Genomic DNA, 23,213 nt, shown 5'->3' with positions numbered 1-23,213 from the left:
AACTGCCGTTCCCGACTTGACACTCCTTTCCCGCCAATTAGCGGCTAGCACTCCTCCACGCTAAGACTTGGTGATGGGATGCAATGGCGTCCTCTGCAGACTCATACGCCATCCAGGAGCCTCTCCGAGTATGTTGACGGACTCGGTCGTCGGCCTGAATCTCCGGAACTGTCCCCATGTGGGAAAAGGGGGGGCGGGGAGAGGGTTCACCAACTTGGTTTGGTACTCCCGAATGGTGGCGCACTCTACAGTTCCGAACTTCACTTGAACGCTTCGTAAACTTCACATCCCCGTGATACTCCTTCCTTTTTCTTCTCTTCTCCCATCTCCCCACCTGTCAAGCGTAGATCATCATGGCGTATTCCTTGCCATCTTTTTGCTACCAATATGGAGTCAGTAGCGAACTCTAGTGGTGGGATTTTAAAACCTATAAGGTAGCGAAGGCTGCGTACTACACAGTGGGTGGACAAAACACGGAGAAAACTGGATTACATATGCGGGCATTACTTGTTCGGCTTGAACATTTCACGACGTAAAGTTCACAAAGTATCAAAAACACTCAACACTGAACTACGAACACTTACACACTGTAAAAAGTGAGAAGCGCGAGGTTAGTTGTGAGACTTCTCACTACCCACTTCGCACTACTCACTTTTTACAGTGAGAAGTGGGAAATAAGTAGTGAGAAGTGAAACGTCTCACTTTTTACATCCTATTTCTTACTTTTCAAATGACATATTCGTCCAAATGACCTACCAGCCAAATGACCTGTTCGGCCAAATGACTCTTCCGGCCAAATAGTATATTCGGTCAAACAACTTTCGGCCTAGTGGCCTTCGGCCGAATTCCATTCGACCGGATGAAAAGAGCGGACGAAAAAGAAGAAAAAAAAAATAACTCAAAAGCAAGTTTAAAAATACTCAACGCAGGGTTCTTTTTTTCTTTCGTGTGGCGTGCACACGCACCCACAGAAAGCTCTTATCGTCGCATTTCGCTCCGTCCATTTGGAGCGAAAAAAATCGAATATCTGACGAAAATTCCTCCAAATCTCAAATGAAATAAAAAAAAACTTTCCGTAGGAATTTTGAAAACAAATCTTTCATGTTTCTCAAGGAAATGCTTCCTAATTCGAAGACAATTTTTCTTAATTCGAAGAAAACTCTTCCTAATTCGAAGAAAATTCTTCCTAATTCGAATGAAATTATTTTAAATTTCCGAAGTCGATTTTTTCAAAACTCTGATTTTTTTTCGGTTTTTGAAAAAAAAACAATCATTCGGAATATCAAATGAAAGGAATCAGTTCGAATTTAAGGAGGGAAATCTTTTGAATCTTAAAAAATAAAAAAAATGTTCGAACAACCACTGGTTGTGCGCTTTTCAAAGACATTCATTTTCTCGATCGAGGAAGCTGCACGAGTAGTTGTTGGCCTTATTCTGCTTTCGTAGATAATGGGGCAATGGCCTTGTATCTGAACGGAAGAACTCGAAACATGCGGAATCGGTAAGGTGGTCAAGGGGGTCGCACTGTGGGGCAGTCACTTCTAGTGCGATTTTTGGAGATACTTTTCAGCATGTCTGACAAGCGCTCTTGACCTGATGACCTCCATGGCCACCAGGAAGAGGGTGACAGCAATAACTGAACCCTGAGGAACTCCTGTCCCCTACTTCGCCATTTTTTGATATGTGTGATCCGAGTTGAACTCGGAAGGAGCGGTTGGATAAAAACTTCTTGATAAATTATTGAAGGTTTCCCGAAAATCTCCCAAAGTTTCAGTTTCTCAGAAATTCCTGGAGTCCAGGTTCTATTGTAGGACTTGGATATTACTAAGGGAGACTAATTTTACGCAATTATTTGCGCTTCTAGCGTCATTCATGATCTGGTCCATGGACGCAAAATACGTACTGTCATGATCTGCTTGTTATCGAAATGGCCGGTTCTTTCCAAATAATTTCGTCAGCCGTCAGTTGACCTTTCGCTCCGTAATCTTTCAGGGACGTTGCTGGAGGCGATCGGTCGGTAGCTCCTGGCATTGCTGGCGAAGTCCAGCTCATCGAGGGACAAGGGCTGATTATAGTCTTGGCGGGTATTTGGAGGATCGCAGAGATCGCAGAGCTCTGCACGGGAAAAAATCCGGAACCAAAAAGTGGCAAAATGAGTCATGATTTCGAGAAACATGTGTGTTTTTATGTTATGAAAATACACCATGAAAAAAGGTCATGAAATCATGACTCTTTTTGCTGTAAGGCAATCTTGTCGTTACGTTTTCGATATTTGATTACGAAAAGTGACAAACTGAGTCATGATATCATGAACCATGCACTCCGGAACCATGAGCCAAAGTTATGAAAACAGAATCATAATTCATGAATATGGCATCTGTCATTTATGATTCCGATTTATTTGACGAAAAGTTGCCATCTAGGTCATGATATCATGACGCATGCAGAATAGAACTGTAGTAGGCTGTAATATATGTAGATGATCGTAGTAGACTTTTATATGCGTAATAAATAATCACTTTGACTTTTGCACCGGATCTGAAAGGACGTCTTTTAATTGTACGAGCGAATCCTTACAGTGGCGACGAGCCGAAACGGACCGGGGAGGAAAAATTTTTTTCGTGAAGATCAGCGGGGAGTAAATTTTCAAGTTATCCTTAACGAAACAGAAGTAAACTTGAAGCAACAAATTACAATATAGAAAAAAAAGAAATTATTAAAATGTCGAAGGTAATAAAATAAATATCTCTATTTTTTTACGAGATCGGAAGTTGATTGATTGTCAACTTAATGACTTCTATTGCTTTATTAACAATATTCTAAGAAAAAAATAGATCATTAAAGAATTCCGTAACGTAGTTGGAAATTCAGAAATTTTGAGTATTGAATGCTGAAATGTAGGGGATGCTTCGAGTAATCCCAGCCCATTAAAGCATGTAATGAAATGATTCAGAAATTCAGTATAATTTCTGAGGAAAATGTAGGGAGCACTACGAGTGGCTCCAGTCCATTCTAATAAGTATAGGAGTTAGGTAACTCAGTCTACTGAAAAAAATAAATAAAAGTATAAAATGTAGGGAACACTGCCAGTGCTTCCAGTCCATTATGAGTTGCAAATTCTGATGACAGCGGAATCGCGGAGATTATCATGAATAATCTCAGTTTGAAAAAAAAAGGGATAAATAATATCCTTTCACAGAAAACTGTTGTCATGGATACCCAAGAAATATTTTTGAAATTATTAAAATGAGTCCAAATCAATCAACAAGTCGATATTCCTAAAATAATATACATATTTGTTTATGTAAAAGTGGTTTCATGCATTAATGAATCAATTTTCGTAGCTGAGTTTCAACATATCGCCATTTGTTGAGATCGGTGATGGATCGACAAGCGTTCGATGGGAAGAATGGAAGGATCAGTTCACAGCATATCTTTCATTGAAAGGAGTTGAGGACCATCATGAGATGTATAAAGCCCTCATGTGTTTCGGAGGTGCAGATGTCCGCAAACTAGGCAAAACAGTGTCGATGGATGAAAGTACTGTGATGGACAATCCGAATCGTGTAACAATAGAGGCGCTCGCTAATTACTATTCACCTCGTATGTCACTGTGGTACGAGCGATTCAAATTCAGACAACTCCAATTCAACCCCAACGAGAAGCTTGATCAATTCCTTATTCGCTTACGGGCCCAAGCAGAGCTGTGTAACTTTGGAGACCAAAGTGAGAATATGATCATGGATCAAATAATATTTGCTACAACTGATGATAAATTGAGAGCAAAGTATCTCGAAGCTGATACTTCCCTCGATGATATGTTGAACATCGGAAGGACGTATGAATCAGTAAACAAGCAGGTATTAAATTAAAAAAAAAAAACATAAAAAAAAGGGAATTCTTTGGTAAAAAAAAAAATATTTCTATTGTTATTAAGGTTCAAGAGTTCCGTGGGAAATCAAATGTTTCAGCCGAATTAAACACCTTCAATAAAATGTCCAACAATCAAAACAAGAAACCAAGCACGAAGTGTACCAGATGTCTTGGGAACCATATATCAAACGATCAGCATTGTCCCGCTAAAACCTCTCGCTGCAATAAGTGCAACAAAATTGGGCACTTCGCACGTTGTTGCAGAGACAATCGAAAGCACCGGTTCAGCAACGTAAAAACTGTGGCCAACGGAATACACCAGAATACGGATAGGAAACCGAAATTCGTACGTGAGATCGACGATGTTACCAAAAATGTGGAGATTCGAGAATTATTCCATCTAGAAGGCAAACGAACGGTGATGGCTGATGTCGGTGGAGTCACTCTTCGCTTTATTATCGACACCGGAGCAGACGAAGACGTATTGAGCACGGACGATTGGACTACATTGAAACGCTTAGGTTTCAGAGCGTACTCCATCAAGAAAGGTAGTGATAAAATTTTCCGGGCATATGGTTCAACAACTCCTTTAACGGTGCTTGGAGAGGCAGAAATGGAAGTTTCGGTTGACGGAGCATCCTGTGTTAGCACGTTTTTTGTCATCAAGGACGGCAGGTGCTCGCTGCTCTCTGGAAAAACAGCTGAAAAACTAGGCATAGTGAAGTTCCTACGTACGCTCACTCCTGAGGTGACCTACATCAAAGGTAAATTTAGTATTGTTTAACTTTATATGACGTGTATAATGCATAGTTTAATTAAAATACCCAGATATGTGTGCTTCGATAAAAATAGATAAGTCTATACCACCAGTCAGACAATCATATCGACGAATTCCAATTCCTCTAGAGGAGCTAACATTACTGAAACTAAAAGAATTAGAAGATCTTGACATAATTGAACGGGTGTTCGAAGCATCGGAATGGGTATCTCCCATGATTGTCAAACGTAAAAGTGCAACAGAAGTTCGAATTATTATAGATTTGCGTGAAGCAAATAAGGCAATCATTCGAGAAGTTCATCCATTGCCCACATTCGAACAAATGATTTGCCGGCTGAAAGGAAGCCATGTTTTTTCCAAATTTGATATAAAACAAGCATTTCACCAACTTTTGCTTCGAGAGGATTGTCGATATATTACAACTTTCATATCGCCGCTCGGATTAATGCGATATAAACGGCTCATGTTTGGCTTATCTGCCGCCCCGGAATTATTTCAAAAATCTAGACCAACATTTGAAAAGGGCGTAACAGCCAAAATTTATTCTTTCGGATTCCTTATCTACATACATAGCTATATACATAGACAAAATATTGGAGAGATCAAATTTTGGCTGTTACGCCCTTTTCAAATGTTGGTCTAGAAATGTATCGAAACAATTTTGGCCGGTTTTCCATGGATAATATTATTCATAGATGACATTTTAATCCATGCACCTAATGAAGACATTCTCAAGGTATATTTCTTCAAATATGTTAAATATTTGAAGTTAACTACTATTACTTATGTCCTTCTAGCTAAGAACCGAACTGGTCAAAAATCGCTTGAAGGAATACAATGTTGTTCTGAACGATGCGAAAACCGTAGAATGTGTCACATCACTAGAATTTCTTGGTTACCATTTATCTGCACAGGGTGTAAAAGTGTCGGATGAGAAACTTGCTGCTATTACCAAGTTCCGTGAACCAAAAACGACGGAAGAAGTTAGAAGCTTCTTAGGACTAGTCACATTCGTAAATTCACATATACCGAACTTGTCTACCATAGCAAGCCCTCTGAACGCGTTAGTAAAAAGGAGTGTAAATTTCAAATGGACAAATGTTCACCAGGAAGCTTTCGACAAACTTAAAGCGTCTCTAGCAAACAATGAAACCTTGTCGTTCTTTGATCCAAACATGGAAACTTTTGTTGTAACCGATGCGAGTCCAGTAGGATTGGGTGCAGTATTATTTCAGAAAAATGAAGATGGTATTGTAAAAATAATCGCGTATGCTTCCAAGACATTATCTGAAATTGAACGAAGATATGCACAGACAGAACGTGAAGCTTTAGCTGTTGTTTGGGCACCAGAGAAGTTCCATTTCTACCTGTATGGAAAGTTCTTCTGGTTGATCACTGATCACAAGCCTTTAGTGACAATATTTGGAGATAGAATCAAACCTTGCGCAAGAATAGAACGTTGGAAGCTTAGGTTAATGTCATATGATTACCGTGTGATATATAAGCCCGGTAAATTCAACATAGCAGATCCGTTATCACGATTATGTCAGGAAGGGACACTCTGTACAGAAAGTTATGATGAAGAATGTGAAAGGATTATTCGATTATTATCTAATGACATTAAGCCTATAGCTATCACATTACAGGAAATTATTGACGCAACAAAGAAAGACATTGAACTCACAGAACCGATGAAATGGATTCCATATCCACCAAGGAGATGGCCAAAAACTCTCAATCGCTACAAATTGATGGTAAATGATCTTTCGTCGAATGGTGAAATAATTTTGAAAAATAGAAAATTATAATCCCAAGAAGCCTACAAATCAAAATTTTACAACTTGCTCATGAACCACATTTGGGAATTCAAGCAATGAAAAGGCGTCTCAGGGAAAAGGTTTGGTGGATTAGAATCGACACCATGGTCGAACAATATGTGAAAACATGCAAAGGATGTCAACTTGTATCTGAACCAAGTGTGGAACCTATAACACGCATTTGTATGCCAAGCAAGCCCTGGGTAAAATTAGCGATGGACTTTATGGAAGTTACTAATGGAATTCATTTGTTGGTAGTCGTCGATTATTTTTCCAGATATCCTGAAGTAGAAGTTATGACTACCACAACTGCAAAAGCTACTATTTATAAGTTACGAATAATATTTGCACGGTTTGGATATCCAGAAGAGTTAGTGTGTGACAATGGACCACCGTTCGCATCTGAAGAATTCTCTGAATTTTGTACTACTAATGGAATCATCATTTTACATTCGATTCCTTATGCACCTTTCCAAAATGGGCTGGTAGAACGATATAACAGGACACTACTTAAAACAATAAAAATAAGTTTTGCCATGAACCGTGACTGGAAATCGGACTTGCAAGATTTTCTTCTAGCTTACCGGAACACTCCCCATTCTACTACTAACGAAACTCCAGCCAAGTTGCTTTTTGGTCGAAATTTGAAAGACAAACTTCCAGACATAGTTGGCGCTGCAGGAAACGATTCAGTAAGAGAACTAGATTTTTCAAGAAAGGAGAAAGGAAAGAAGTATGCGGATCATAAGAGAAATGCCAAGTATTCAAAAATTGATGTCGGAGATCATGTAATTGTAAAAAATTTCATCAAACGTAATAAGTTAACTACAAATTTTCATCCACAACCTCATGTTGTTTTGAAGAGAGAAGGAACACGCCTTACATTGGAAAATATGGATACCGGTGTAAGGTCCGACAGACATGTAAATCACACAAAACTGTTAATATGCAGCAACCCATTTGAACAATCACAAAGATTTACAGCCCCTATCGACGATATTTTGAATTCAAAATCCAACCCAAAACCAATACCACAAGAACATGAAGTATCGGATCAGAAGCAAATGTGTACTCGAGAGAATCGATGTAGTCGGAAGAATCGGAAACCAGAATACTTGAAAGATTATGTTCTTTATAAATGCAAGCGTATGAATTAATGTAAACAGATGATTTTGTTAAATTGTGTTTAACTATTAAAATGTCATAAAAATATTTTTAACGTAAAGGAGAGATGTAGTAGGCTGTAATATATGTAGATGATCGTAGTAGACTTTTATATGCGTAATAAATAATCACTTTGACTTTTGCACCGGATCTGAAAGGACGTCTTTTAATTGTACGAGCGAATCCTTACAGGAAGCATGAACTAAAGTCATGAAAGTAGCCAAATAATTCATGAATCTGATATCTGACATTTATGATTCCTTGATTCAATTCAAATCGTTAAATCTCAAAATAAAAATCCCCAACTATCCAGTCCGATTTTTCCACTCAAATAGGCCTAAGACATACCTATTTATTAGAATATTTTTTGGCAACCTCAGTTAAAATCATGTATAACTGTCTAAAAAATCTGTCAGCAGCTACAGGGAAGCAGGGGAGTTCATGTTTTTTCCTTGTTTAATTTTTTCTATACTTACAATTATCCATTTGTTTCCTTACGTCGCAATGATCGCCTTCAACAGTTGGTTCATAGATAATGTAGTTTTACAGTGCCTCTTTCAGTCAACCGACCTCGCACAGGAACGACCCCAACTGGAGGTCATCGTCCATGCAGATAAACGCCATCCGTTCAACGTGTGACACCTCACCGTGAGAACCTAGTAAGTCCTCCGGGCGTGCCTCCTTCAGTGCTGGAACGTTCTTCTGATAGTACACGTTCCATAGTGTTTGAACGCACTTGAACATGATCTGCGTGAGGGAGGCCTCATCGGATCATTATTTGGAAGGTGTTGATACCGGGATACTTCTGTTCCAATACGCTTGCCAGTACTTGGCAGCATCCGTAAATCGACTACGGTGCTCATTAGAGTGATTCAAATTTTGACTTTTTTGCCCCCCGATGCTTAAACGATTGCATTCGCCATTTTAATAATAATCCTAAATTTTTTGCTAATTTGGATGTAATTTGCGTGAGCACGCGCGGTTTGAAGTTTGTATGAAAATTACTATGAAAACAGTAACTTTCATGTAAAACCGATCCCCAACGCTTCCCTTCAAGCTCAAAAAACATATGAGTACATCGGAAACATAGGAATATTTACAAGGAAACAGGCCGTCATTGTTGCGAAACAATTTGATGCTCGCAAGAAAAGTTATTAAGAAAATACTGAATGGTGGGAAATTCAATTTAACACTTAAAAGAATAACATCAATATCAATAATGAGCAGTTTTGTTTTCTTCATAACTTTGCTTCCAAACGACAAATCGCTTCGCAACAACAACTGCCTTTCAGCTTGAGAAGTATTCTGTGTAGTCAATGTGTTGATTATATTTAAATTATTCATGGACCACTTCACGGAACGGTCTTTCACATAAGGGTCAGTTTTCATTGTAATTTCCATACAATTTTTAAACGACGTGTGCACAGTCAAATTACATCCCAAATTTGCTAAAAATTCAGGAGGATTAATAAAATGGCAAATGCAATCGTTGAAGCATCGGGGGGCAAAAAAGTCAAAATTTGAATCACTCTAGTGCTCATCCTTTTGGAAATCTTGTAATTCAGGTTCCACAAATAGGCCAGCAGGCAGGAACTGTACAGTGAAGAAGGTTTCCTAACCATCCTTCCCGTCGTTTCCTGCTATGTTACTCAATTTTTCACTACCACAAAATGATGGCTCGGGACCAGACACTTCCGCGATTCGATTTCAGACCGAAAACAAAATAATCATACTGTCTTTTCGCGTACACAAGAACACAATTTGGGTATACAATCGAGAAATAAAAACGATTTAACCCCTATCCGATTCGGATTCGACTGCAGCGGGGAGAATTTGTTTTTCGAAATTGGACTGCCTGGAGACGGCGGATTGCCAGCACACAAATTTTACACTTTTCGAAAGAAACTTTTTTTTCAGCTGCTTCGCGGACACCCAACTGACAAGATTGCGTTACGCTGATTTCAGATTTTTTTGACATATTTTCATGATTCTGAGTCATGTTTTCATGACTCTGAGTCATGTTTCTAAGACTCAGCGTCGTTTTTCATGACTCAGCGTCATGATTTCATGACTCAAAGTCATGAAAACGTGACTCCGAGTCGTGATATTTTATTTATGAAAATGGGAATAGCATTTTGATAACGCCTCTGGTGGTTAGTACCTTAGTTTAAGACAAAAATGCTATTATTATTCATGGTTATCGTAGTTTAGGTCATGATATCATGCATTGTAGTCATGATATCAAGAAGTAACAAGTTTTATGAAATCATGACTCTTTAGTCATGGATTTGGCAACGGATTTCTACCCGTGTGTCGGTATTTTCGCGGGAGGGGTCAGGATACTTCTCGTACGAGGACACAGTTTGCAAATGGTCAGCCAGTGCATGCATTGACTGCTAGGACAGGATCACCGGATATAGCCATTTCTCGACAGCGAGGTACCGATGGAGCATCTTTTTCCATGAATACAGCCAATGCGTCTCCATCAGAGTTCATTTGGCAACTGCTCAGTATTGATACCAGAATTTCCTTCGCCTCATGGATAGTTTGGCGGACGTAATTTGGCCAGCCTAGTACGCCAAGAGAAGGGTTGGCCTTTTCGGAGCTATCTGGTGTAAGGCGTCCCTTTGTCTTTTTCCGAGCGCATTGCAGTTATTTTTGTGGTGTTACTGCACAAATGGAGTGTGTTCCGCTCCATTGTTGGGCTGGTCTTCGGGATAATACCATTGCCTGACCGGATAATAACGTCCGGCAGCTCAAATGCCCTGGGGGCTTCTAGTTCGCATATGATTTTGAATTGGAAGTCACCCGTGCGCGGTTCTACGGTCTCCATCCGTGGATCAGAGCAGCCGATTCACCATCGAGCTCGAAGCTATCGAGACATCGATGGTTGATTTCACTGGATTCTGATCCATCTTTCAACACAGTGAGGTCGGATTCGGTGGCTGCGCTGAAAAAAATGTTTCCTATGCCGTTGCTTGAACGACTCCCCCAGGAGTGGCAGTAGCTGTTCGCCTCACCGAAGATTATTATCTTTTTACCATTCATTTAGGTGTTACGAGGATTATCGCCGGCGACGACAGCTCCTTAAAGATCCTCCTAAGCTTGTTTTGCAAATCAGGCAACATTCTCTTAGGGAGATAAGAAGATACTACGATGACCGCGAAAGGCCACCGCAGTTCCACGGCGACGACCGGGAAATCGGCTTTTACCGCGATTCGTTTGAAAGGTACCACTACCAGCACTCATTAGAGCCGAGTTTGTAGAACCATCGGTATTTTGCACCGAGGGTTTGGTAATGGAAATAATGCCGGTGCGATGTACTTCCTGGGGTCCGATCTCTATGGGGTGGGTCCAACTAACAAGCATTTTTGTTTGTCACACCTTATGACTAATGAGTCTTCGATGTTGTTCAGCTCACGAAGGAATCTTCTCCACCAGACGGCTTGTTCAGCAATCATCGAAAGTCAAGGCCGAACGATTCCGTGTCGCTGAAAAAAAAAACTGGAAACTATTGAACATGAATCAGTTTTGGTGATCCTGGCTCAAAGGTTAATCACCAACCATCGTTCAAAGGACTAAAAGGTTTTTGAGAGGTGCGGCTACTATAAGACTTGGTCTTTATAGTTGATAAAAACGTTTGTAATGGATGGCTCTTAGGACGCGTGGTTAGGGCATACCCAGCAACAGATGGACAAGTTACAAACGTAGATATTAAGAAAATTTTGGAATATGTACTTCAAAAGATGACCTTTGATGCTTTTCTTCAACACGGGGAACACAGGATGTCATCATTCCATTCGGGGTTTCCATTCCAGTCACCACGTTGGTGCCAAAGCTCCAGATTGGTGGTTGGACGTGCCACCCATGCACACGGTTAACCAACCTGGTTCAATCGATGGAGGCCATCCTTCTCACGTCCCATAGCGATAACGCATCTGAGACTCAATAGCCTTTTTGGCAGATATGACGAACAGAGAGAAGGTTCACTGCGAGGTCTGGAGCACATAAAACGTAAATGACATCTAGGCTGCAGCACTCATCATCTATTCCAACGTTTAGTTTGATGTTTCCTACAGCCACAACAGCTATCTGGGATGCGTCTGCCACGTAGATGGATTGTGACACCTATTGTTTATTGACATATTGTTTCCAGCTCCAGAAATCAGTATCCATTCTCCTTACAGCATCCAGCAAGCAGGCTCAATCGTCACGTTCTGGAAAATCTTCAATTTGACCCAATCTACCGTCCACGTCCACTCCTGATGCATCCATTCCCGTACCCATTGGCGCGTGTCTCCGTGGCAGCCCCATCCCCGAGTAGCACAAGTAAGACAAAAATGGTTACAACACCTTGATAGTGACTGAATCTGGTCACATATCAGTTGCAGAAACCAATGAGGAACATGTGCGCTGCTGTGTGCAATTGGTGACCAGCAAGCCATGAGGCCTCTTCTTGTCAGATTTCCGTAGCTTGCGGCCTATGCTAGAGAATTTTTTGTCATCTTTGTGTTGGAATGTGGGGTTTGAGTAAGTTACTTTCAGCGTGTGATTTTACATCAGGATCTGAGCGTGTCAATTGGTGAGCAGCAAGTCATGACTCGGCCTCTTCTTGTCAGATCTCCGTGACGTGCACACGCACCCACGGAGAGCTACTGTCATCGCATTTCCTCCGGCCATTTGGGGCCAAACAATACTATTCAATGGATGATTGAACAGTCTTCAAGCTCCAATCTCATCAGCTTCTGCAGCAGGCTATGTTTCGTATACTTTCCGCTGCCCCGGAACGCCTTCCAGAGCAGGGGGAGAAGGCGGTTCATTGAATCCCTACCCCGACATGTGCGACATCTGGATTTGGTTCTAAAATGTAAACAACAGTGTTAATTCTCTACCACCTTTTTGTTATGGCGAGGCAATTTTTATACACACTTTTGTTTTCGATATTTTATAAAAAATTAACACTCAATCATGCAGCAATATAACGATGTGGTATGCTTGAGATACCTACTTGATTATTGGGACTCGAAAAAGAATTTATTTGCAGTAACTAACCGAAAATAAAAATGTTCACATTAACGATTGCGCCCTAACACTGGTTCTAAGCTTCGATGCAGAGTACACGAGCTTTGTTCGCCAATGACAGGCGTATGGGGCCCTTGTTCCAGAGACCTGTGCAAGCTTGTTTGGCTGTTCGGGCGTTCTGGACCAGACTATATTCGATATTCGGGCAAATTTTCGCTAAGGCATGGACCGAGAGGCCCTCGCTAATGTAAACCGCAATCGAAGAACACCAGGTTCCTTCTCGACGCATGGTCGTCATAGCCTTTTAGCTCCTCAAAGGATTGATGCGACACGCTACTTTCATTACTTCCGTTTTCCGTTCCGTCTTGAGGTGGTATACAATAATCCATTTCCTGTTCTTCTCATGGACATGTTTCAGGAAACTTATGGATGAAAATTTTTCCACTTTCGGCGTGTTATCGGTCGGTTGCTATGAGCTTCCCTGGGTCCATAACCTGACAGAAGCAAAAACGTCTAATCAGGTACAGATAATAGCAACGAATGATTTTTTTGGACTACATACCAATGCAACACTTACTACGCTAATAAAACATAAGTTCGTAACATAATTGATAAAGAAAAACCACAAATATTTATTTCACCCTAAATTTTTAGATGTTTTATGTTTACCCAAGTTGGCGGAAAGAATGACAACTTTTTCCACCGGCAGAAACCTCATAGCCTACTCTTGTTGCGTTTGCATTTCCTCTTAATTTCTCCCGTTCGGAATACATGAAGATTTTCCTCTCAGTGTAGAGAGTGAGGAAAATGAATCAAAATACTGCTCTTCAACTTTTCTGGTGCCTTTCTACTCTAAAATACGAATGTTTTAGCGGCAGCAATTATTAATCACAAAGTTTAAAATAAATCCATAAATAATTTACAAATTTTCATCAACAAAAAGTTGGACCTTTTTATTGCAAATAGAAATTAATGAAAACATCGTAATTATTGATAAGAATTACATAAAAATATAAATAAAACTCCATAGAAAGAAAGAAACTTCAATACAATGTTTGAACACTCAACGACTTGTGAAAGTGTATCGAACTGATCAGTTTAGTACGCTGTCGGCTGGCAAAGCCTTTTAAGCGGGTAGTTTTTGGTCGTTTATGACCTTCAGAACTCAATGAAGCTATTCAAATGGTCATATTGGTTTATTTTTTTTTACCAAACACTCCGTTATGTATTACTTTCCCCAGCGTCCCGGTCATCTGGCGCTTCTCTTGCACTCTCTTCGGAGTCATGGTCGGTTCTACTTTGGCTGCAGCCCAACTTCTCTGCTGATCCGCATAGCCTAGTTTTTCCCCGTAGCGGATAAGCGCATGTAGGGCGGCTCTCTAGATGCCTGCGCTGGAGTTGGAGTTGGAGCAATTTTCTCCCGTTCGACCATCCGCCGCGCGCTCCATCCGGGGAGCATAGCAAGCCATGAGCCCATAGGCTATGAACGACGAAGACGAAGACGATGAGTCTCTCCTTAGCCACCGTCCACCGGACTCTCGCCGACCGTTCCATTGCTCGGCATCCTTTCAACGGAGTCAGTTGGTGGGTTTCGGACGCGCGCGCGTTGTGTTTTTGTTTGCGGTTGATCGTCGTTGGTTGGTTGGTTCGTCGTTTCACGGACACGCAGCTCTTTCGTCGTCGGTTTTGGGCGGGTGTGTGAACTTTGACGTCGTTGCGGCGAGAGGTCAGTTTGCGTTTTGTTGTGGTCGGTTTTTAACGAATTTACTCTTATTTGGGGTCAGTTGGGGTGCCGCGAGGCGTTGCGTCACGTTGGCGGAGCAGCTTCGGCTTTGTTTGCAAGCTGGAGAGACAGTCGGCGAAGATTGATTTGAAGGTTAATCACAGGCGGCGGTGACTCTGAGTGATTCTGTGGTTTATGGCCTTTGGGACCTACTTTGAGCAGCCAAAGGTGCAGTCAGCGAATTATACAACGACGCAAAGATTGAGAGTGGAAATAAGAAGCGGTTTGTGATGGCAGGGCTGAATTGGCCAAAAAGTGATCGAATTTTTCAAACAGTGATTAAACAGTGACAGTTATTTGTTTAATGAAAACCTTCGAAGTTTATTTATTGCCAATACAATTCCAAATATAAACATTTCTAAGATAACTGATTTTAAAATAACTTTTATTGTATTCAAACAATATTCAGTAAGAAGAAAAATCGTTTGAGCGAAAAAATCGCATCACAAAATTCACCATAAAGCTTTATGATACTAAAACGAGATAAGCTTCAAGCCCTTAAAATTATGATTATTCACTGACAGTAAAAAAAGCTAAAGCTATGCTAAGTAGTGCGTGGTGGGATAATTATTCCATTCGGAAGACAAAAATTGTACTGATTTTGAGTTGGATACGAAGTGACCATAGCTTTGAAATTGCAACAGCAGTGTGGGTGGATGATGGCGGTCTAACGGACTCGAATGATAATTAAGCGAGCGAAGAAACAAACGGCAAAAGTAACGCAGTCAAGTGTCAAGAATGGGAATGTCGTCTACTTTAGTGTGGTCATATCATAGACCAATCACGCGGGATTATGACTCATTCCGGTAGAAGTGGCGGCGTGTTAATGGCTCCATTCTTGCGTGCATTAAGTTGTACGAACGTAGAAACTGGTGCATTTTTATTAATTTCGAACATGCAATCGAATGGCAGCGGTGGTTGTGTGGCAGGTGATGTTGCTGCCGTCGAGCAGGATAATAAAATTGCGTAACTAACTGGAACCTGGGATCCCGATCTAGGGACGCTTCTAGGAAGTGGTAAACCGATGGCGCGATTAGATGGGCCGATTAGCGACAGAAGAAGTTCTACTGATTGGATAACTGAACCGGGGAGGTTCGAAGTTTATTGCCGGCTTGTTACGGTACAATTTGCAACTGGAACTGAGTCGCCGAGAAGGTGTCGAGAATATGTTACGTGAGAACCTGATTTCATAAATTGAACAAATTGCGGCAGGTGGTAAAATTCTCATTCGGAGAATTTCTTAACAAATTTCGGAGAATTTCTTAACGAAATTCGGAGAAATTCTTAACGAAATTCAGAGAATTTCTTAACGAAATTCGGAGAATTTCTCAACGAAATTCGGAGAATTTCTCAACGAAATTCGGAGAATTTCTCAACGAAATTCGGAGAATTTCTCAACGAAATTCGGAGAATTTCTCAACGAAATTCGGAGAATTTCAACGAAATTGAGAATTTCTTAACGAGATTCGGAGAATTTCTCAACGAAATTCGGAGAATTTCTTAACGAAATTCGGAGAATTTCTTAACGAAATTCGGAGAATTTCTTAACGAAATTCGGAGAATTTCTTAACGAAATTCGGAGAATTTCTTAACGAAATTCAGAGAATTTCTTAACGAAATTCAGAGAATTTCTTAACGAAATTCAGAGAATTTCTTAACGAAATTCAGAGAATTTCTTAACGAAATTCAGAGAATTTCTTAACGAAATTCAGAGAATTTCTTAACGAAATTCAGAGAATTTCTTAACGAATTTCTTAACGAAATTCAGAGAATTTCTTAACAAATTTCTTAACGAAATTCAGAGAATTTCTTAACGAAATTCAGAGAATTTCTTAACGAAATTCAGAGAATTTCTTAACGAAATTCAGAGAATTTCTTAACGAAATTCAGAGAATTTCTTAACGAAATTCAGAGAATTTCTTAACGAAATTCAGAGAATTTCTTAACGAAATTCAGAGAATTTCTTAACGAAATTCAGAGAATTTCTTAACGAAATTCAGAGAATTTCTTAACGAAATTCAGAGAATTTCTTAACGAAATTCAGAGAATTTCTTATCGAAATTCAGAATTTCTTAACGAAATTCAGAGAATTTCTTAACGAAATTCAGAGAATTTCTTAACGAAATTCAGAGAATTTCTTAACGAAATTCAGAGAATTTCTTAACGAAATTCAGAGAATTTCTTAACGAAATTCAGAGAATTTCTTAACGAAATTCAGAGAATTTCTTAACGAAATTCAGAGAATTTCTTAACGAAATTCAGAGAATTTCTTAACGAAATTCAGAGAATTTCTTAACGAAATTCAGAGAATTTCTTAACGAATTTCTTAACGAAATTCAGAGAATTTCTTAACGAAATTCAGAGAATTTCTTAACGAAATTCAGATTTCTTAACGAAATTCAGAGAATTTCTTAACGAAATTCAGAGAATTTCCTAACGAAATTCAGAGAATTTCCTAACGAAATTCAGAGAATTTCCTAACGAAATTCAGAGAATTTCCTAACGAAATTCAGAGAATTTCTTAAAGAAATTCAGAGAATTTCACAACGAAATTCAGAGAATTTCTTAACGAAATTCGAAGTATTTCTTAACAAAATTCGGAGAATTTCTTAACGAAATTCGGAGAATTTCTTAACGAAATTCGGAGAATTTCTTAACGAAATTCGAAGAATTTCTTAACGAAATTCGAAGAATTTCTTAACGAAATTCGGAGAATTTCTTAACGAAATTCGGAGAATTTCTTAACGAAATTCGGAGAATTTCTTAACGAAATTCGGAGAATTTCTTAACGAAATTCGGAGAATTTCTTAACGAAATTCAGAGAATTTCTTAACGAAATTCAGAGAATTTCTTAACGAAATTCGGAGAATTTCTTAACGAAATTCGGAGAATTTCTTAACGAAATTCAGAGAATTTCTTAACGAAATTCAGAGAATTTCTTAACGAAATTCAGAGAATTTCTTAACGAAATTCAGAGAATTTCTTAACGAAATTCAGAGAATTTCTTAACGAAATTCAGAGAATTTCTTAACGAAATTCAGAGAATTTCTTAACGAAATTCGAAGAATTTCTTAACGAAATTCGGATAATTTCTTAACGAAATTCGGAGAATTTCTTAACGAAATTCGGAGAATTTCTTAACGAAATTCGGAGAATTTCTTAACGAAATTCAGAGAATTTCTTAACGAAATTCGGAGAATTTCTTAACGAAATTCGGAGAATTTCTTAACGAAATTCGGAGAATTTCTTAACGAAATTCGGAGAATTTCTTAACGAAATTCGGAGAATTTCTTAACGAAATTCGGATAATTTTTTGACGAAATTCGAGAATTTCTTAACGAAATTCGGAAAATTTCTTAACGAAATTCGGAAATTTTCTTAACGAAATTCGGAGAATTTCTTAACGAAATTCGGAGAATTTCTTAACGAAATTCGGAGAATTTCTTAACGAAATTCGGAGAATTTCTTAACGAAATTCAGAGAATTTCTTAACGAAATTCGGAGAATTTCTTAACGAAATTCGTAGAATTTCTTAACGAAATTCAGAGAATTTCTTAACGAAATTCAGAGAATTTCTTAACGAAATTCAGAGAATTTCTTAACGAAATTCGGAGAATTTCTTAACGAAATTCGGAGAATTTCTTAACGAAATTCGGAGAATTTCTTAACGAAATTCAGAGAATTTCTTAACGAAATTCGGAGAATTTCTTAACGAAATTCGGAGAATTTCTTAACGAAATTCAGAGAATTTCTTAACGAAATTCAGAGAATTTCTTAACGAAATTCAGAGAATTTCTTAACGAAATTCAGAGAATTTCTTAACGAAATTCAGAGAATTTCTTAACGAAATTCAGAGAATTTCTTAACGAAATTCAGAGAATTTCTTAACGAAATTCAGAGAATTTCTTAACGAAATTCAGAGAATTTCTTAACGAAATTCAGAGAATTTCTTAACGAAATTCAGAGAATTTCTTAACGAAATTCAGAGAATTTCTTAACGAAATTCAGAGAATTTCTTAACGAAATTCAGAGAATTTCTTAACGAAATTCAGAGAATTTCTTAACGAAATTCAGAGAATTTCTTAACGAAATTCAGAGAATTTCTTAACGAAATTCAGAGAATTTCTTAACGAAATTCAGAGAATTTCTTAACGAAATTCAGAGAATTTCTTAACGAAATTCAGAGAATTTCTTAACGAAATTCAGAGAATTTCTTAACGAAATTCAGAGAATTTCTGAACGAAATTCAGAGAATTTCTGAACGAAATTAAGAGAATTTCTGAACGAAATTAAGAGAATTTCTGAACGAAATTCAGAGAATTTCTGAACGAAATTCAGAGAATTTCTGAACGAAATTCAGAGAATTTCTGAACGAAATTCAGAGAATTTCTGAACGAAATTCAGAGAATTTCTGAACGAAATTCAGAGAATTTCTGAACGAAATTCAGAGAATTTCTGAACGAAATTCAGAGAATTTCTGAACGAAATTCAGAGAATTTCTGAACGAAATTCAGAGAATTTCTTAACGAAATTCAGAGAATTTCTTAACGAAATTCAGAGAATTTCTTAACGAAATTCAGAGAATTTCTTAACGAAATTCAGAGAATTTCTTAACGAAATTCAGAGAATTTCTTAACGAAATTCAGAGAATTTCTTAACGAAATTCAGAGAATTTCTTAACGAAATTCAGAGAATTTCTTAACGAAATTCAGAGAATTTCTTAACGAAATTCAGAGAATTTCTTAACGAAATTCAGAGAATTTCTTAACGAAATTCAGAGAATTTCTTAACGAAATTCAGAGAATTTCTTAACGAAATTCAGAGAATTTCTTAACGAAATTCAGAGAATTTCTTAACGAAATTCAGAGAATTTCTTAACGAAATTCAGAGAATTTCTTAACGAAATTCAGAGAATTTCTTAACGAAATTCAGAGAATTTCTTAACGAAATTCAGAGAATTTCTTAACGAAATTCAGAGAATTTCTTAACGAAATTCAGAGAATTTCTTAACGAAATTCAGAGAATTTCTTAACGAAATTCAGAGAATTTCTTAACGAAATTCAGAGAATTTCTTAACGAAATTCAGAGAATTTCTTGACGAAATTCGGTGAATTTCTTAACGCAATTCAAAAAATTTCTTAATCCAGAAAATTTCTTATGGGAATTTCTCAGCGAAATTCGGAGATTTTTTTAGCGTAACTCAAGAATGAAAGTAAAGTGATTTTAATTTTGAAATTTTTGATATTTTAAATTATCATTTTTTTTAATTTGAAAACATTTGAAATGAAATTCGATCCCTAACTAATTTCCTTCAAACCACTTGTAAAAGCATTTCCCCGCCTTGGCTCCGGTCGTGCTGGTCTCAAAATATTAGCTTTGGAGCGCGCACGTTCAGCCCGCCGGCCATGCACATCCAACGCCTCAAAAGACATTTCTGGTGTTCCTTCAAGCGAAACCAACCCCAACCACCAACAGCCAACGGACGGTACACCAACAATCCATTGACCGCGTTCAACGCACTTGTTGCCATTCCTTCCAGCGCTTGTTAGCGTTGGTTGCCGGCTTGTAGCAGTTGCTTCAATTCCATCAGCGAATGGCTTGTATACGTTCGATAAATTAGACAATTTTTCTCTTACATTGTATTTTTTTTCCGATGTAAATTTTTCTCATAATATTTGATATTTTTCCAAAACGTTAGTTAAGTGTCTTCCGAAGATTTGTTTTGTAGAATTTCTACATTATTTAAGGGCTTCTATCTATCCACCTCTTGCCAAATCGCTGTTTTCCTACTTCTATGCCTTTCCTTTCGCACAGCACCAGCGTGGTCTGGTGCAAATTAAATGCGCATAAAAAGACTAACTTCAAACCTCTGGAGCGGAGCGCGGCGTTTAGCACAAAAAAGCCAAAAAACGCAACCATGGCAAAATAGGAGCAACGATTCGTCAAACAACAATTCATCAACTTTAGAGGCTGACAACGCCATCGCCGTACCATCATCATCGCTACGGATCGGTGAGAGAATCGGCGAACCGTGAACAAAAGACGGCAAAAGAAGCGCATTTACCAACTCCGAATTCGCAGGCAAATATTTCATCGCACCAACTGTCAGCCGAGTCGCTTCCCACTCCGGTTATTGATAGAAGGCGGTAACAGAAAAGAAGCGCGCGGTAGTCGGTGCTTTTTGTTTTAGCATTTTTAGCCATTCATAATTAAAGAATCTACAAAGTGACAGTTGCGCCCACCGTTGAAAGGCACAACAGGGCATTATCTATGAATGATGGTTGCGTTGAAATTTTTGGAATTTTCTCACACAAATTAAATGAAGGATGATATCCGATACGCAGGTTTGGGCCGCATGTTGCTCGAGTGAAATTAGGTACGAGTGTTCAATGGTTTATTATGAACTTCTCCTCCAAAAACACACTTACAAACAAGTCTCACGTACAAGCCATATGTTTTTGCGTAGTTCGCTTTCGATCAGTAACTTATGTTTCTAACAAAAACTCCATAACAAGAAACCGCATCAAGTACCACCTGTTGTTGCTGTTGTTGTTGTTGTTGCTATTGTACGTGTTTTTCGCTTCCAAACATTCCACGCAAGAGGAAGAATAGTGCGTCCATAAGGCGGGTGTGAGTGTGTTTAATGATATAGTGCCAAGGAGTTTGAGGCAGATACCCACAAAAAAGATATGAAACCTAGTTGAACAGCGCCAATAATCCAAACACCAACTGCAGCAACGAGGTGTTTAACTTGTGATTGTTGTTGCTATTTTCTGCCGGACCCTCGACTATGAATATTCATGCTCATTATTATTAGCTCTCGAGGGTAGCCGTCCGATTCGTCGTCCGAGAAGTGATTGGCACGAAAAAAAAATATCTTTTTCTTCCTAGAGGCGGATGGAGGCGTGAGGTGTGAAGTGAGATGCAAAACAGTGAAATTGGTTTTGCGAAACAAAAAGTCGACTGTGAGTGAGTGATTGGAAAACGGTTGGTGGAAAAGGAAAAAAAAATCGCGCATATTTGCTGCTGCTCGGTAAAGTGCTGCAGTTGGTCTGATTTTTTCTTCTCGCTACGAAGAAAGCAACAATTAAGCCGCCACGGTGGAGCACTTTGTCAGCATGGGGTACCTGCAGGATTTGCAGCTCAAGGTGAGTTGAAGTTTTGATGTGGGGTTGATTTGTTTATTCTGAAGTATAGAAGTTTATAATGGGACGGAATTTGAAGTCAGAAGTTAAGGCAGACTACGATGGGCTGGCTATGTCGTATGAATGCTAGAACAAATTTCGTCAGAGCAAGAAGGCTTTTTGATGTAGATTCGATTTGAGGATAATTTAAAGAAGAAAATATAATAATAGAGTGAAAAAGGTTATATGTATGTTGAAACAATCTGAGTACAGTCAAACCTCCATGAGTCGATGTTTTATGACTCGATATCGACTCATGGAAGCAAATTCAGCCATACTAAAAAAATAGTTTTGGGCTATTGTGATGATCCCTTCAAACTGCTGTCCAACGATTCTCTATTCCTCATCTCGATGTTTCCATAAGTCGATGGTCCCGTCAATATCGACTCATGGAGGTTTTACTGTAAAAGTTAGTTTCCAAGATATGAAACACAGAATTTTAAGAGAAATTAAGCTATTTTACACAAGAGTAATCACTAGCGAAGAGCTTGGGTCTTACGTATAAAATTTCAAGCAGCGTTGGATAAAGTTCTTTGAGATCTGTCATGGTGAAAATGGCTATCGTGGCCAGGCTATAACTTAAAATGGGTTCTAAAAGATTCGAGCTTTCGTGGGTCCCACCCTTTATTAGTGGAAGAAGTTCGGTTGTGGGCACCCTTTTGTCTTTCATAACGTGTAGAATCCTCTCGGGATTCGTGTAGAATCCTCTCGGGATTCGTGTAGAATCCCTCTCGGGATTCGTGTAGAATCCTCTCGGGATTCGTGTAGAATCCCTCTCGGGATTCGTGCAGAATCCTATCGAGTTCGTGTAGACTCCCTTTCGGATTTCGTGTAGAATCCCTACCGAGATTCGTGAAGAATCCCTACCGAGATGCGTGTAGAATCCCTATTGCGATTCGTGTAGAATCCCTTTCAGGATTTGTGTAGAATCCCTCTCAAGATTCGTGTAGAATCCCTTTCAGGATTCGTGTAGAATCCCTTTCGGGATTCGTGTAGAATCCCTTTCGGGATTCGTGTAGAATCCCTTCCGGGATTCGTGTAGAATCCCTTCCGGGATTCGTGTAGAATCCCTTTCGGGATTCGTGTAGAATCCCTTTCGGGATTCGTGTAGAATCCCTTTCGGGATTCGTGTAGAATCCCTTTCGGGATTCGTGTAGAATCCCTTTCGGGATTCGTGTAGAATCCCTTTCGGGATTCGTGTAGAATCCCTTTCGGGATTCGTGTAGAATCCCTTTCGGGATTCGTGTAGAATCCCTTTCGGGATTCGTGTAGAATCCCTTTCGGGATTCGTGTAGAATCCCTTTCGGGATTCGTGTAGAATCCCTTTCGGGATTCGTGTAGAATCCCTTTCGGGATTCGTGTAGAATCCCTTTCGGGATTCGTGTAGAATCCCTTTCGGGATTCGTGAAGAATCCCTTTCGGGATTCGTGAAGAATCCCTTTCGGGATTCGTGAAGAATCCCTTTCGGGATTCGTGTAGAATCCCTTTCGGGATTCGTGTAGAATCCCTTTCGGGATTCGTGTAGAATCCCTCTCGGGATTCGTGTAGAATCCCTCTCGGGATTCGTGTAGAATCCCTCTCGGGATTCGTGT

General features: G+C 39.1%; 1 protein-coding gene across 10 annotated transcripts in view; it reads left to right on the top strand.

The window, feature by feature from the left end:
- The window catches only part of LOC134207867 (rhophilin-2), a 334,965-nt gene that overhangs the window by 115,739 nt on the left and 196,013 nt on the right, over positions 1-23,213 (top strand). Inside the window, exons 1-2 of one of the 10 annotated variants that reach the window (XM_062683835.1) lie at positions 14,212-14,380; positions 21,331-21,585. The exons of 6 other annotated variants lie outside the window; for them this stretch is intronic. In XM_062683835.1, the coding sequence (XP_062539819.1) occupies positions 21,556-21,585 (30 nt within the window). In that variant the 5' untranslated portion in view covers positions 14,212-14,380; positions 21,331-21,555. Of the gene's footprint in view, positions 1-14,211; positions 14,402-14,536; positions 14,661-21,318; positions 21,586-23,213 lie in introns of those variants that run through there. 3 more of the 10 variants (XM_062683836.1, XM_062683837.1, XM_062683838.1) reach the window with 3 other exon arrangements.

The sequence above is a fragment of the Armigeres subalbatus genome, chromosome 1 (genome assembly GCF_024139115.2).
Source record: "Armigeres subalbatus isolate Guangzhou_Male chromosome 1, GZ_Asu_2, whole genome shotgun sequence".
Taxonomy (NCBI): Eukaryota; Metazoa; Arthropoda; class Insecta; order Diptera; family Culicidae; genus Armigeres; species Armigeres subalbatus.
Note: the sequence above shows the minus strand (reverse complement) of the source record. Positions and strands in the feature narration are given on the sequence as shown.